Source organism: Ambystoma mexicanum, chromosome 5p (genome assembly GCF_040938575.1).
Source record: "Ambystoma mexicanum isolate Mex_15411 chromosome 5p, UKY_AmexF1_1, whole genome shotgun sequence".
Classification (NCBI taxonomy): domain Eukaryota; kingdom Metazoa; phylum Chordata; class Amphibia; order Caudata; family Ambystomatidae; genus Ambystoma; species Ambystoma mexicanum.
Window position 1 is genome coordinate 1,116,069,669 of NC_090930.1, and position 16,530 is coordinate 1,116,086,198.

Below are 16,530 nucleotides of genomic sequence, written 5' to 3' on the forward strand. Positions count from 1 at the left end.
AATCTTCCATCCAGTTTGTAGGGATGTCTAAGATTGGTGGGTCGGGGCACTGGAGTGCATTTATTTATTTTGAAGTCTGGTCCATGTGCAACCCCCTTGCACTCTTCCTGCCACCCTAATGTATCAACTAAGTTAGATTCCTCCTTTTGTTATGTCACTCTTTGAGGTTGGATGTTTTGTCAGCTCCAAGTGATCCATCTTTGGGCTTTTCTTCTATAACTGTTTATTAATTGCAGCCGACTTCGTTAGATAGCTTCCAGCACTGCCATGCTTGGATGGAATCCATGAAAACAAAAATGCTTCACCTGCAATCAGTTGTTACTTTCAGATATCTACACAGCTATTGTTTCTCGTGGTTGGACCCTCACTAATCTCTAAATGCAATGGACTCTGTGAAATCAGCTCTTAAAAATCCACAGTCTTGTAAGCACCCATAAATAAAAGGACATTGTGGGGTGGCTGGAACTCACTGCAGCAGAGGGTTCTTGTCCTGCACATGCAGCATTTGGCACGTGTGATGAACAAAAAGATGAATGCTAAGTATGGGTCACTTTCAGAAGATATAATATGCATGACTTCTCAATCCATAGCATAATGCAAGTCATTTGAAGTAAAACTTGACAAAGTAATGAGTGAAGCATCTCTACTTAAACCCCTTTGGATAAAGAGTATAACTTACTTGAGCTCACTTGATAGGACCTGCTAGGAAGCATTTCTCTTTTAGCAACATTCCCTCCATAGCTCTATGGACCCCCAAACCTTTTGCTTTTGAACATGTCCTGACTTTTAGCAGGGAAGTGAAGTCTTCATTGTCACTCCTTTGGCCTTTTGCTAATTTTGTTATCGGGAAACTGATCAGACTATCAGTACTGGGAAACTATGTTTCAATTTTTAACGTTTTACCTTTTTGGTTACATTTTAACAGTGCACACATCGTCTTCCAATGCGGTGCAGTTGGGATATTGTTGTATGAACCTAGTCTTTTACACTTGAAATTTTTGGTTACTTGCCTAAAGACAAGCTAGTGGCAGCAATTCTATGCTTGCCGCGTATGGCTACTGATTCTATCTAGTGCCCTAAAATGGACAAGCCATGAGATTTTCACTTGTTGTTTTGCCATATTGTTGTTTGGCCTTCTTCCTGCCTTGCCAAGTCAGGAAATCCCATATAAGGTCATGCACTTGCCCGGAAGAGCTGCTGTTTTCACAGGCTAGTGATGCCTTTGTGCGGGTGTGGCCCAGGAAGGGGGTAGGACTGTCTGGCCCCACTCCACATCCGTGGCTCCTGAATGTCTGGGTGTGGGACATGAGTGAAACCCACAGTGGTCCCAGATTAGACCACTGGTGGCTGTTTGAATGGTGCAGTTCCTTACCATTGATGAGCTTGTATGTGCTTCCAGCCAGAATCTTGGATAAGAAGAGGACTTCTGCAGCCATTTCTTCTGATCAACGTTGGAACCAAGTATTCTCTGTAGAAGAGCTGCTGACTGAAGATTTGTGGATGACTCCCGAAGAGGCCCAGCATCCCTTCCTGCGTTTGTCCCGGTGAAGTCCTGATGGACTACCTGATCTGCCAAGGCCCTGCGCGATGCTTCAAACTCTGGACTGGTCGGACCAACTAGTCTCAACATGTTCTCAAGGATCCAGCCATCCTGAGCCTTCAGAAGTGTCCCTGCACCACCCGATGGACTGACCAGCTCTCCGGTGGCCTACCTCGCTAAAATTGTTGCTGTTCCACGTTCGCCGCCAGAACTTCGGTAGTTGCCACCTTGTGGTGCAAGTCGCCTTCCTGTTGAATTTCAGCCTCCGAACTTCAAGGGATCCTGCTCTGCATGATCTTCAACCGTGATTGGGAGGATGCATACCATCGCATCTGTGCAAAGGCTGTTGCTGGAACATTTCCCCATCGTGTGAATTGTCCGGAAGAGGTTTGCATCAGTGCTTCCTGCATTTCTTCATCGCAAATAGTTGCACTCAGCTCCTGAACCCGACCGGAAGAATACTTGCACCCGCAGCTCCTGGGCACCTCTCACTGGAGCCAACAGCGGGAAAACCTACCTGTAGAAACCCCTAGTCAACCCATCTAGTCCTCTGGGAAAATCAGAGTCAGGGGATTTTAGGGGAGCTTTCCTAAAATCTACCAACATGTGACACTCTATAAAACTATCCCTTGGCATACGGCCCCAACTCTTAGTTTAGGTCTGTACTACCCAAAGGATTGGTAGAATGGCACAGCATCCAGGCTTATCTTAGGAGGAGTACAGAGGAAAAGTCTGAGAGTTTTAGCCACAGGCGGGTAGTTGCGCGCAGCCTCTGACTATTAATGTGGTTAGGGTTAGTGTTGTTAACAGGGTTTGCTGCAGTAATGGGGCGTGGAAGGGGGGTTCCTCGGTACCCCTTCCAAAAAACTAGAGTAGGATAAGCGGGGTGCCTCACTATCTGCGCTCCCGGCGTATGCGAGCCGGCAAGAAGCTCAGACACACACGCATTCAAGCAGCTAATTGAACACAAGAATATCGAATGTTAACACACAAGATACTTTGACAAAACTCATTTATTCGCGTTCCTCAAGAGAAAACCGATGACCTGAGGATTTGCACGCATGATTGCAAGACTTCAAGCAAACCTTTTGGCTAACGTTCTTTACACGACAGACTACCACATGTCTTATATACCAGTACATTACTTTTGTCAGCTACCTTTACTTTCAAAGGGAAACCTGTGGATACATTTACTTACCCTTATATAAATAAAGAGTATTAATACTGCTTGGGAGCGCAGATAGTGAGGCACCCCGCTTATCCTTATCTTAGGAGGAGGATGTGTGCATGTAGTTAAGTACAATGACCTGAGTAAATACATAGGCCCAAAGACACTCTATAGTAAAATAGACATTTATTTCATATACACGAGGCAAAGTTATATTCAGGTAAGTACTAATTTTACTAATAAACACAATAGAAAACATGAGCAATACTTCAGGTGAGTAAGCCATGAACATAGTTCAGTAAAATAACTTGTTTTAGTCATTCAGAGGAAGTTCTGTTGTAGGAATAAAATAAGTTATTCAGCAATAGCAGTTCAATACTTATTTTACTTTTCGATGGCCTCAAGACTTCAGTAGTCCATAGCTATCTAGTTGTGAGTTCTTCAGAGTCAGATTGAAGGGGCAACAAGTGAGGCACAACAGCAGAAAAGACAAAGTTTCAAAGCATTTCTTAATTATAAGTAAGTATGATGCTTTTGGGGGTCAAAAAGGTTTCAGGGACTTTGGGAAAGGCACCCTATAGGTGCACAAGCATTAGGCATGGGCAAACAGTAGGGGAGAACACCCAAACACTGGAATCCGCACTGCAGCAACTTAGGAGCGACAGAATGGCTTGAGGTAAGTACTACCCCGCGTCCCACATTCCCGAAGAAGTGGTGAGGACAATGCAGCTGGATTCTTTCACGGTGTAGCAGCGATGGCCCCAGTCTCCTGTTCCTTGGTCATGGTTCGGCAGCAGTTGAGAGAACGGACTCTCAGCACGGAATTCTTTGTGCTCCCACGTTGGTCTGCGGTTTTGGCACCTTTTCACATGTTCCAAGGATGAACATTTACTGCCTGGTCAATCCACGCGGTTTATCGGTCCTGCACTCTGGTGAGGGAACTTTGAAGAGGGGGTCTTGTCTCCAGAGGTCCAACAGGAGCTTGCCAAAGTTCTGGGGGGATTTGTTCACGGGAAGACGATGCACTACAATTTGGTCAGAAGTACACTGGTATTGGCAGTTTGCCTCCCAGGAAAGTCATATCCCATCGGGGGATGACTCGTTCTGTAGGTCGTCTTATGGCTAGTTGGTCCCACCAGCCAAAGGGATGGAGTCGTCCTCTTCAGGGTTCCTCTGTCGATTTGAAAACCGGGTCAAGACAGCAGTGGTCACTACGCGGTTGCTGTAAGGGGTTTCAGGCATCTCTGGTCGTCGTCTTCTTCGAATCTTCTGTTCCAGTGGCCGACTTGACCTCTTCTTCAGGCACCTCACCTTTTAGTAGGATTTCACATTCATCCTCTGCAGTTTACAGAAAGGGGCAGATGGCTGTCCAATCGGGACAGCCAGCCCCCCAGTGGAACTGGTTCCTTTCATGCACACCAAAAGACAAGGTATAGCAGAGTTGTGGAATCCTCCCGTGCTTTCTGTCCTCGCAGAAAAACTGGAGCCTCAGCGGGCTGCACAAAGGGTTCCCGCCGAAGACAAAACTCAATTCAGGATCTTCCCCTCGCAGTATGGTAGAATAAGGACCAAGAAAGATCAACCACACAATAAATGGTGATAAAAGAAGGCAACCATGTTGGAACAAAGGTGTCCCTTCTGTGCATAGCTGTAACTGGGAAGAAAGATGAATCTCCCTAAAAAGGGGGTAAATAAACGTCAAGCATTTCGCCAGCATGGGTTCTAGCATGGATTCATATTCTCATGAATATTCCCCGTTGTCAGGCTGGGAATCCTCAGTAAAAAGAAAACAGTTTCATTTTAGCTTGAAAACTGCATTTGTCCTCTAAACCAATCACTGTACTCTGGGTCATACTGCCCCCATCCAATGACAGTCTTCTCCCTAAGCTCCACCCCTGGTGGCCATCTTCAGATTTGGTAAGCACGTAAAAGGCAGTATGAATCAAGAAGAGCCACAGAGGGGAACGAGGGAGGGTTCGCAAGGGAATCCATGCCAGACCCATGCTGGAGAACAGGAGTTACAGGAAAATAATTTAAACCTTCTCCAGCATGGGGTCTGGCATGGATTCACATGCTCATGAATACGGATTACACAGCAGTACATATACACAACCACAGGAGGTGGCAAGGCTCAACAGAGGTAAAAACACTCACCTCTGGAATAGACTCGCCTCAAGTGAACAGGTTGCGTAGCACTGAATGGCCGACCCAGGACTCCTCCTTGGAATCCCTGTCAACGCAGTAGAACCTCGTGAAGGTGTGCATGGACCTCCACATAGCAGGCCTGCAGATGTCGAGCAGGCACCAGAGAGAAATGTCATTGTTCCTACGATGGCTCCGGTGGAAGCTACAAAACCATTATATTAAAAAAAGACAGTCACAAGGGCTCTCGGCCGGCCCGCAGTAGGTCTGTTAACCAGCTGATGACAATGCATGATGCAGCCAGAGAGCTACCTGGAGATGGAAGCCTTTGACAAGGCCTTTCCATGATTCGCAGGTCCAAAATTGACGAACAACTGAGAAGTCTTCCAAAAGCTCTTCATACGTGCAATGTCTAAACTTCAAGGCACAAGCAACTTCCAGCGAATGCAGCGCCCTCTCCGCTGCCGACAACGGTTTTGGGAAGAAGACAGGCAACACCAAAGGCTCATTGGGGTGTATCACGGAGAATTCTCAGAAATGTGCTAATTCCCCTCTACCTTAGAGACCCCCAGCTCTTTTTGCTGGACTTTAGGACTTTTAATTTCTAACATGGAGAGAGTGAGACCTTTTCCCACTCTCTCGTGTATTTTTCTGTGATTTAGACTCTGTGTTTCTTTTGACTTTGGAGTATGACAAACTCCATACGCGGCATCTTCACATTGTGTCACACAGCACCTTCAGTGCAGTGGCACAGGGAAGTCTCTTAGATTTCTCAACGGTTTAAATACATTCTCTTGGTGAAACTACTGTTTCCAAGAGCAGTGAAGTGAAATTGACTTTACTTACATTTTGTAACTTTCTAGACCCAGCCCACACTATCTTACCATAGGGTGCTGCAGGGGTTACTTAGTATCCTCTTTGCCTAGTTTCTCATGTAACATTTTTATGTTACCCTTTCTACAATTAATGGCTGGTGGCAGTGGTTTACATTTGACTACCATTGTGTGTTTTTACCGCGGCCTGCAATTGAAGCTGCAGTAAGACGCCCATGTGTGCACATTTTGTCAAAATGGCCCGGTCTTCTTTTTTCAGCATTTCTTGTTGGAAAGGTCCTTCTTCAGCACGCCAAACCAGGTTTGGTCCCTTTGTTCATTTTGTCTTTGCCGGGATCCACTGGTGAAGCCGCCTCTGGCTCCAGTGTGTCTGGCAGGGGCAGGAAGTGAGGGAGGTGCCTAAAACTCCCTGTGCTCAATCCCCTTGACAGCTAGGCTGGAATGAATAGGAGAAACCTGCATAAAAGGCGAGGCTTTTTGGCTTGGAAGGCAGATTCGACCACTGGACGAAGGAATCCGAAGAAGAACTTGGAAGAGACGCCTGCTGCAACTGCTGGAGCGTTGGTTCGCCCGGTGAAGCCCTGCTGCTGTGCTGATGCTCTGAATTCGTTTCCACTAGAGTAGCCCTGGAAGGATGACTTCTCCCCTTGGATTGGTGGGACCAATCAACCCCAAAGTGAACTTGTCTGGACATCCGCTTGGAGCTGGATGTACTTCCATTGCTGCTGCAGGAACCCAAGTGCCAGGGAGAGGAACACCAAACCGAGTGCATCGCTTTTAAGTTGGACCTGAGCTCCAGGAAGATCCCCTGGACTCCTTTGAAGCAGGACTGACCAAGCCAGAGCCACCTCAACAGAATGCTGGACCCCAGATGAGATGAAAGCCCAGAGTGGTATCCGAGAGACCGCAGTGGTGCTATTTGCTATAGACACAAGGAGCTGGAAACGCAAAGTGCCGCTGAATTGAGGTTTTCCCATTGCTGCCGCTGACCTTCAAGTTGTAGTGGAGTACCCAGACGTCGTCCCTCGTGTCCCCACGACTGATGCCCAGGAACAACAGGATATGCAGAGCTACACAGAAACAGAATCCAGCTGGAACCATTTCTTCTAACCAAAGGTACTGTAAGGTTAAGAGGACTTACCTCTTGTTGTACAGCCTTACTTGTTCTCAGTTGAGACTTGTCTTGGTTGCCCTTGCAGAGTTGCTTGCAGCTCTAAAAACATTGTGCAAGACTTTTACTTACCTGTAAAGAAGATCTTCAGCACCCCTAGACTTTGCTCAACTAACATTGGCTGTCCTGGCTCCCTGAGATACTCTTCTTACCTCTGACTTAGTGCTTTTACCTTTCCCCCAAGAAAGGATTAATTTACTTTGCATTGGAGGGTTCAAAAAGAACTTACCAGTTCATTAATTATTTGGTAACTTTTGCTTTATTCCCCAATCTAACCTTTGCACCAAACTCAGTATTGCTCTAAGTGTACCAGTGATAAATCAATGTCCACAGTGTCATAGCTATTTAAGTCACCTGAGGGTGTAGGAAGTGTATGTGTGCCATCCCCAATGGTCATGAACTGATTATAGAAACTAAGAGTGTGTTTTGAAGTATATTTTGAAGTGTTACATATTTTGCTCCCTTCTGAAAAAGGCTTATATAACTGACTGTTAAATTAATTATTGTTTAATCAAGAAACCTTGAGTGTAAGAGTTCATTTGAATACTTGTCATTGTGAATCTCTGTGTAAAATCCCTACTGCTCACATTGACCCCTCTTGAGATAAGCCTGGCTGCTCAGCCACACTACCAACCTGTGTCGTACAGACGTATACCAAAGGTTGGATTACCTATTGCCAGGAGGACATGGTTGCTGTAGTCTCCCAAAGGGTACTGCACACAATCTTGCCTAACAAGGTGGAACTCTGATGGCACCTTTGGCATGAAGGTAGGGTTTGTACGCAGTACCACCCTTGTAGCGTGGAAGGATAGGCTGTTTGCAGGACAGGGCCCTGACCCGCCTGGTCGAGGGGGATCGCCACAAGGAAAGACGTCTTCCACGAGAGAAACTTCAGAGGGGCCTGATGCATCAGTTCAAAGGGGGCCCCCATGAGCTTAGTCAAAACCACAATGAGTTCTCAAACTGGGGCCGGAGCCTTCACTGGTGGAAAAGTCCTGAAGAGGCCCTTCAGGAACTCCTTGACAAGCCTGTGCTACTACCGGGAAGGCCTACACAGTGTCTTGGTGTAGCAGGATATGGCGGCCAAGTGAGCCATTCCAGCCTTGCCCAAGGAAAGCAGGTATGGTAGGTGCTGCAGGGCTGTGACACGCAAACGAGTAATCTTCTGAGCCCGACATCACACGAAGAAGCTCTTCCACTTATGGCCATATCACGTCAACGTTGAAGATGCTCTGGCCTTGGCCAGGATGTCCTTACATTCCAATGGCAAAGAATAATGTCCAAACTCTAGGGCTGCAGGAGCCAGACCCTGAGGTTCAACAACGCTGGATCATGGTGTAGAATTGAACCACCTCCTCTGGCGAGAAGATCAGGAAGTAGAGGCAGCTTGATGGATGCGGCCGCAGACAGACCAAACTGGTCTGGATACCAGATCAGTCGCCACCACGCTGGAGCGACGAGTATCATCTTGCAGTGACACTGTCTGAGTGTGTTGATCACTCGTAGCAGGATTGGGAAAGGAGGAAAAGTGTATACGAAGAGTCCCTCCAAGGGGAACGAGAAAGCATCCCCATGCTCTTCGGCTGTGGGAACCTGCTGGCGAACCGTCGAGAAGAGGTCAATCTGGGACAGAGCCCATTAGTGAAATAGAAGATCCACTTGATCCTGGCGAAGCTCCCACTCGTGTAAATAACGTAGCTCCCTATTGAGCAAGTCTGCAATGGTGTTCTTGGTGCCCGCCAGGTGAAAAGGAATGAGAAACATGTGCTGACGAATGGCCCAGTGCCACAGATCTTGGGCCTCCATGTAGAGGGCCAGAGAGCGCGCCCCACCCTGCTTCCACACGGGGGCAGTATGACCCACAGTACAGTCATTGGTTTCGAGGAGAAATGCAGTTTTCAAGCTATAGCAAAACTGTTATCTATTTACCCAGGATTCCCAGGCTGACGGCAGGGAATATTCATGAGCATGTGAATCCATGGCAGACCCATGCTGGAGAACAAGATGTACATGTAAGTAACTTAAACCTTGTTCGCCCCTGCTCTCCTTAAAATAAACTTTGGTTATTCAATTCCGTCACTTTATGATCATCGCGTCTATACCTGAAAGATAGGAACATAACTTTACTTATCAGTAACTTTGTTGAATATCTTCTCTTGAACATTTCACCAACACAAGAACTCTTCGTACATCAGACCCTTTTTTCTGGGGAGAAGCTTTGTGACTTTTGGGCACAAAGCCCCACTCTTCATAGTGATTGGACTTGTGACGTTTAGGCATATTTTTTGTGCCTTGGTTCCATCTTACTGCATCACTTACCTTCTTTTGTTGAATAAGTTATTGAATGCATTTCTAACAACCTATGGTGACTGTATATGTTTATAATGAGTTGTGTGTAATATCACCTACTTGTTTAATTTCGTAGTGTGTGTTTTGGGCCTAGAATAAATATAGTATTTTTGTACTTACCTGTCTAAATTGAATTATTGTGTGGGCTCATTGTGGACCCCTGGACCCTTGTACCCCACTCTCATGAGAATAGCCTTAACTACTCTCCCCTGCTACCTTGATTGATTTTGCCTAACCTCCCAGTTACCCTGTTCACTATAACTAGGGTGTCCTCCTAAAATCTGTCCACCAAGCCAAATTCTAGAAATCCATCTTAATAAAGGGGCATCCCTGGAGCTGATTATGCCGATGGTGTACAGCAGAGGCAGTTCCGTGAGTATTTGCACTTATCTGAGTCCAAATGTTTTGTGGGTTTCTTTTTTGAAACTTGTCTTTATCTTGGGAAGAAACATAGGCCTCTCACTCTGTAAATTGCAAGTCCTCTGGATATCTGGTGTTTTTGCCTCTGTGTTGGGTCCACGCATGGATGGATCGTCAATTTCTTACTGTGAGGAGGGACCCCTTTGGCATTTGGGACTTGGCTGTGCCTGCTGAGCCGCCAGTTTTCTAGGATAATTAGAAGTCAATTTCTGTAGATACTCTGCAGAACTTGGAAGAGTACTGAGACAAACTGAATTTTGTATTATTTGGCTTTGGCTAGCTGCCTTCTGGTGTGTTTCTGGGCTTATCCTCAGAGTGATGATGCAGACCCTCAGGTTCATTAAGGAATTGACGGTTAAATTGGTAACTCAGTCTCTAGTCACAGATGCATTCATCCAAACTTTTGCCAGCCACCCATTCACTGTCTACATCTTTTGCTGACTTCCTTCCAGCATGCCTTTCAGGTGTAGACATATATGGCAACATCTGCATCCCGCTCGCTCTCTAGTAGGAACAATATCTGACCCGTAGATTCCGTACTAGCTTTTACACAGGGGTTCTATTTAGGGACACCCCTTGGGTACAGGAGGCTGTGCCTCTCTAAAATAAAGCAAACACTCCCATCAGCAAATGGAGCCCACACCGCCAGATCTGTGAGGAGACTCTGACAACGTACCTTGGGGTAGCCCCATCCCTATGTGAATTGGCATTTCACGGCGGCCCAATTTGTATTAGTCCCTGATTGGGCTTTAGATGCTGGTGATTCTTTTTTGGGGTGCTGTCCTTGGCTTTGGCAGTGCATTCATAGAGCCCTTACATACAGGAATGGGCTAAATTAGCAAGGAGGTAAAGACTGAATAACTTGCTGCCAATTTTTAGCCTGTAGCAAACAAACAAAGTCACTAACTGTTCCTGCTGCTTTGACACTGGCAGCACGTGTTAACTGGGTCAGTTTCTGGTATATATCTGGGCCAGAAGAAAAGGCTGCAAAGAATTATTCAAAAACAATAGCAGCCACTAGAGCTACATTTTTACCTGATGCTGACTTACTCTTTATTTTGGATTTATGATGATGAAAAGCTGGACTATAATTTAAAAAAAAAGATGACTAGTAAGTAATTGAAGGTGAAGCATACATATATTCTGACTGCTCTTTCTGCTTTGAAAAACATGTGAGGATTCTATTTAACAGGTCTCAAGGTGATCTGTGGTTATTCCACTGACATAAAAATGTGGTAGGTGCAGAAGCTCAAGACCTCCTCATGCTTGAATTCTTTAGTAGTGTGAAGAACTCAAAGGAACTTCATCTGGGGCGATATAAAGATGATAACAGCTTTTATGTGTCGCTCTTGGTGAGTGTAAGGAGGTTTGGCATGTATCCTGGTATTGAAACTGGACTGATCTTGTTTGTTTTTTTTCTAGGTATCTTCGAGTCGATTAGATCTTTCTGGCTATGAAGATGATGAAAAGGTATGTTTGTAAAGTTTGTTGCTGTATCAATGTTGGGTTGTTTTTAAGGCTTTTTCTACCCTAGTTATTCCACAGGAGGTTGTTCTGATACTATGATTGAAATCTCCTTAAAATGTGACTAATGTTCAGGAGCTACAGCTTGCTGCAGTATGTTAGTATCAAGAGCTCTGCTAGAGAAAGAAGGCACTAGGACGCGTGACAGTCATCCTAAATTAAAATGTTATTCGGCATGATTATGTTCAAAGGCATTTATTCATAGTGAAGTTTAGCATAAAAATTGGTCTGTGTCATAACAAAAGCCCTTCATAAAAATGTTGCCAAATCCCTAGTTGTAATTTCTCCCCGAGGGGGAGCCCCTTCCCATGAGGCCAGGGTGGTGAGGCCTCTACCCGATAATCCCCCTGGGGGTGGTACACAGCGGGAGGATCTCGTGGGGAGAGACTCCCCCTCTGGGGAGAGACTCCCCCTCTGGGGACAAGGGAGAACATTTCAGGAGAATGCAGTATGCCAACCTTCACCCCCACATTCTATATCCCTCCATATTCCTTAAGCCCCAATCCAACATCACACACTTCTATGTATGTCGATAAACCTGAGGACATAACTACTCGGACAAATGAGAGTAGGCCTGTGACGAGGAGGAGGTACGGAATGATGAAGAGCAAAGGTGAGATCTTGTATGAGCATTCTAGTTTTCTTTGCTCATTCATCATAAAAAAGAAGGACTTTTAAAGTGGTCAAGTCAGCCCCTGAGCAGCAGCAGATGTGGAAGCTGCCAGGCTTGGGAGCAGAGAAATGTCAGAAACCGGAGACCAGAATAAGCCGGCAAGTTGCAGAAGGCAGCTCTCCAGGACCAAACGTTGGTCGGTCCTTTGACTGTGAGGCCAGGTAAGGCTCTGTAAGAAGGTGAATCGGAGGGTCCCAGAGCCATATTTACACTCCTGACAGCCGCGTGTCACAGAAGCAAACACAAGAAGCCGACGACCAGAAAGGAGGAACGGACGGTCAACTCCAGTCCCTAGAAGAGCCACCGCTGTACGCAGGAGTCACTAAAAATAACAGGGACGACGGGCAAACCGGCTAGGATATACGGATGATAGCGGGGCTTAGTGAATACACCACAAGGGTTGTGAGGTCTAGGAAGATGTCAAGGAGGGTCTGACAACCGACGAGAAGTTGTGAAAGTAAACATACGAAACCGGAGAGGGGGCAAATATGGTCCGAGACTCTAAAGAGAGAATTGTGAAGATCGGAGGGTATCTCGCTCTTGTTGGTGATCGAGGAAAGCCACTGTCCACCAGGGAAGGGTCGAGGGCCCAAGAGCAAGTAATCTTCCTCATGGCAGTACTTGGAAGAAGAGAGCTCCAAGCACCCAAATAAAAGAAGACAAGAAACCCGGGTCGCGGACCCAACACAAGAGAACGGTTTGAATCCTCTTCCTCATGGCAGGTCAGTGAACCAAGAGGGCCATACCAAAAAACTACTACCTGGGTCTGGGCCCACACCTACATGAGAACTCTGTGTTTTTGAAAGCCAAAAGAGAACTTTAAAGAATCTAGGAGAAGGGAGTCATTCCCCCTAGTGCCCGCGTGTTTGGCGAACTGTCTTGAGATGCATCAGGAGTTATCATCCTCCTGATATCGAGCCAGGGGAACAGAGGTATTGCTCCTGGCATTTGGGACTTGATCTTCAGATGCAAATGGTTAGAAGGCAGTCCTCAAGTCAGGGGAAGGAGACATTCCCTCTGACTCTCCAAGCAGAGGGTTGTGCGAGACTTTGTTTCAGAAACACTGTAATCAGGGGAAGGGAGTCATTCCTCCTAGTACAGACCTTAAAGAACTTGCTTTGAGAATATTTCTACCAGGAAAAGGGAGTCATTCCCCCGGAACTTGCAATTTGAACTTTTGTTTTGAACTGTATCCACAGAACAAGGAGAAGGGGCTGTTCTCCTAGAAGATGAACATTTGCCTTTAGTTATAAGGGTGAGAGCTAGAATTTTTACACTGAACGGTGGACTTCCTTATTTTGACGGACATTCTGACACCCATTTAAGATCATTAGTTGAGGCAAGGAAACTCCTCTTAGAAGTAGGTACAGATAGGGCTTTTCTTTATTTATTTTTCACACAATATGTCACCTGTGTGTCAGTCTCCTCCTTCTGCATCCCTACAAAATATTAATTTAGCACGACGCCTGTTTACCAGTTTTGTTTTCAATATTTTATTTTCCATCTTTTTTTCAAAAGGGGAAACATTTCTCAATTCAAGTTGCACTGTAGTTTGTAAGGGCATACATTAGTCATGATTTCCATCTTCATGAGGGACAGACCTAATGCCAAAGGGGGAGTAATGGCCATCATAGCTAAATCCCCCTTGAACATGAGAGCAGTGCCGTCCACGCCCCTTACCTCCTGTGAACTCCTCTCGGTGAAACTGTCTCTCTATGCAACACTAAATATCCCCCATCTTCTAACGTCCCCCTGGGCCCACACACGCCTTTGAGAATGAGGTCACTCAACTCATCTCGCCTAATACAAAACCCAAATCTCAAACCATAATACTAGGGGATTTGAACCAAGGCTGAACGATCCACTCGACACCATTGCTCTATCCCTGGCCAACATTATATCAGCACTTTACTTTGCGCACAGAATCCAGAATCCAACGCATGTGAAAGGTCGCACTCTCAACTGGCTTGCAGATATCAGCTGCACCGCCACCATCATATCTAACTCTCCCTGCCGCTGGACTGATCACCACCTAATCGCTTTCAACATAAATACCATGACCAGCCATACTAACCCTCCCAATATAGCCCCAAAGGCTCCCGCGAGAAACAAAAAGAACATCACAGCCAACAACTTGCTCCCACTATTGCAACCTGTCCTGGCTTCTCCCATGGACAACACCGCGGACCCCACCATATTGACTAGTCTCTACAACGACACAATCCTGTTTGCTATTAACAAAATAGCTCCACTCGAGCTACGCAAAGCAAAACACAACCAGCCCACCTCAATGCCTAGTTAACCCCGATTTAAAAGATCTAAGAATAATTCAAAGAAAAGCAGAATAATTCTGGAGAAAAAAAAACGCATCTACTAACAAAATTCTCTTTGACACTGCCTCCATGGATTAAAAACAAAAAATACTTCTCTCCAAAGGGAAATTATACAACGACAGAATAACCAAAGCCAGCTCCAACATCAAGGAACTTTTCCTAATCCTCAGAGAACTAGAAACCCCTATCCTACCACCAGAAAGCTGCAGTAAAGATGCAGACTAGTGCGAGAACATTCAAAATGCCCTCCAGAACAAAATCAGCCGCCTCCAATCTTTAATCGAAGCCAAAGAGAACATCCTAGACAAATTAAACAAACCCCCACCCCCATCTGCCACCACCACCCTCCCTAAGGAGCTTACCCACTTTGAATTTACGGAGGTTTCCATTCCAGAAGTTCTGAAGATCTGTAGCCTATAACCTTCAAGATGCCAAGGCGACCCATGCCAACCCACAGTCATCAAAGACTGCGCACCCCAACTCGCCCCATTCATCACCAATCTTATCAATGCCTCATTCAAAAGGAACTGCCTCACATCTGACCAAAAAAAAAAAAGCATGAGTACTACCATTATAAAACAAAAACACTCTGCACCCTAACACTCCCACTAATTATCGCCCTATAACAACAGTACCGTTTCTATTCAAAATTCTGGAACGGGTAGCTTATCTGCAAATTCATACCTACTTGGAAACTAATAACATCCTGGGGCTACGTCTGTCTGGTTTCTGTCCAAACATGGGATGGAAACAGCATTATTGGATCTAAAAATCCAAATGGATAATCTGAGGAACAATGGGAAACTAGCGGTGCTTCTTATCCTAGACATCTCCGCTGCATTCGATCTGGTGGACCACAACATTCTGTGTGAAAACCTACCATCAGCAGCAAACTTCTCCCCTAAGGCCACACTCTGGATGAATTTCTTCCTCAGCAACGGAACTATGAAAGTCTTCTCCCCCATAGTCTGAGCCCCCGGCCCAACCCTGTCACCTGTGGAGTACCACAAGGATCCTGTGCAGCCCCCACCTTGTATAATATTCACAAAGCCACTTTTTGACTGCCTCAACGACTTGGGTGTCATCTACACCAACTACACAGATGACACCCAAGTCCTCATACCTATATCAGGAGACCACGACACTGACACAGCCACCCGCAATGCCATATACCGATCTATCCAAGATTGGATGGCACAGCACGGGTCTATGCTTAAATTACAATAAGACCGAGCTGCTTATCATCGGCTCTCAACACAAAATCGCCAAACTTAATCACCTCTTCAAGTCTTTCATCATAGATGGACACACCATTACAGTCACCAACAAGATAAAAACGCTTGTTTTCCACCTAGACTCTTCACTCAATCTCGGCAAACAAGTAAATGCCACCACCTCAGCCACCGCATACACATGCAGCCTCATTAGCGCTTGCAGAAAATTCCTCTCACCAGATAGCTGTCTTACTCTAGGCAGAGTCTTAGTCCTTACACGCCTCGACTACTGCAACGTACTGTAGAGCGGGACAAAGATGCAGAATATCCGGAAGTTACAGGTCCTACAAAATAATGCCCTGAGGGCTGCTCTCTACATCCCATAATCTGCACACATCTCAGACACTAGACACCAACAACACTGGCTACCAGTACAGGAATGCATCATGTTCAAGTCACTCACCCTCACACACAAATGTCTCCACCAGATGGCCCCAGCCTACCTGTCAAACAGCATCACAATGACACAACGCTCTAGACCCACCCGAGCAATCTATCAGCACCGCCTAGTCACACCCAGATTCTAGCCCCAAAAGGCAGACGGCAGCAGCTTCCCCACGTTTGCCAGCAAACTCTGGAACTCACTGCCTCTCCCACTCAGAGCTCAAGGCTCTTTCTGGATCTTCAGGAAACAACTCTAAATGCATCTCTTCAACCAAAGTCTAAGCAACCTAGCACCCCCTCTCACCTAACTCGTCACCACCCCCCCTGCTCCTACCTGTACTTGAAATCTTTGTATGTTATTTTGTTCATGCCTTCTATTTGTAATGCCATTATCTACACTGTGTGTGTCTTGTACTTGCTTTGTAACAACTGTAACCGCTTCACTCTGTAAGAAAGCACCCAGATGCCTTGGGTTTGGCGCGCTATATAAGCTTCAAAATAAATAAATAAATGATTGGAGTTAATTGCTTTTAGAAGGTAATTTAAATTAAATAGAAATAATGTTTTTTATTTCCCACTGACTACCACTGTTGATATCCCGCTCACCAATAATGGGCATGAATTATGAGGCCTTTTGTTTAATGTATATTGCTTCGGGAGCCGGATTCGGTCAGTCTCCCACCAAACTCGGGAAAGGATTCACTGGTTCTTCCCGCGGT

At 45.9% G+C, this 16,530-nt stretch overlaps 1 protein-coding gene across 5 annotated transcripts in view; it reads left to right on the top strand.

Annotated features, from left to right (window-relative positions):
- KIF13A (kinesin family member 13A) overlaps positions 1-16,530 on the top strand; it is a 2,203,773-nt gene that overhangs the window by 1,875,918 nt on the left and 311,325 nt on the right. For all 5 annotated transcript variants that reach the window (XM_069613597.1, XM_069613593.1, XM_069613596.1 and 2 more), the window contains one exon: positions 11,046-11,093. In XM_069613597.1, the coding sequence (XP_069469698.1) occupies positions 11,046-11,093 (48 nt within the window). The remainder of the gene's footprint in view (positions 1-11,045; positions 11,094-16,530) is intronic.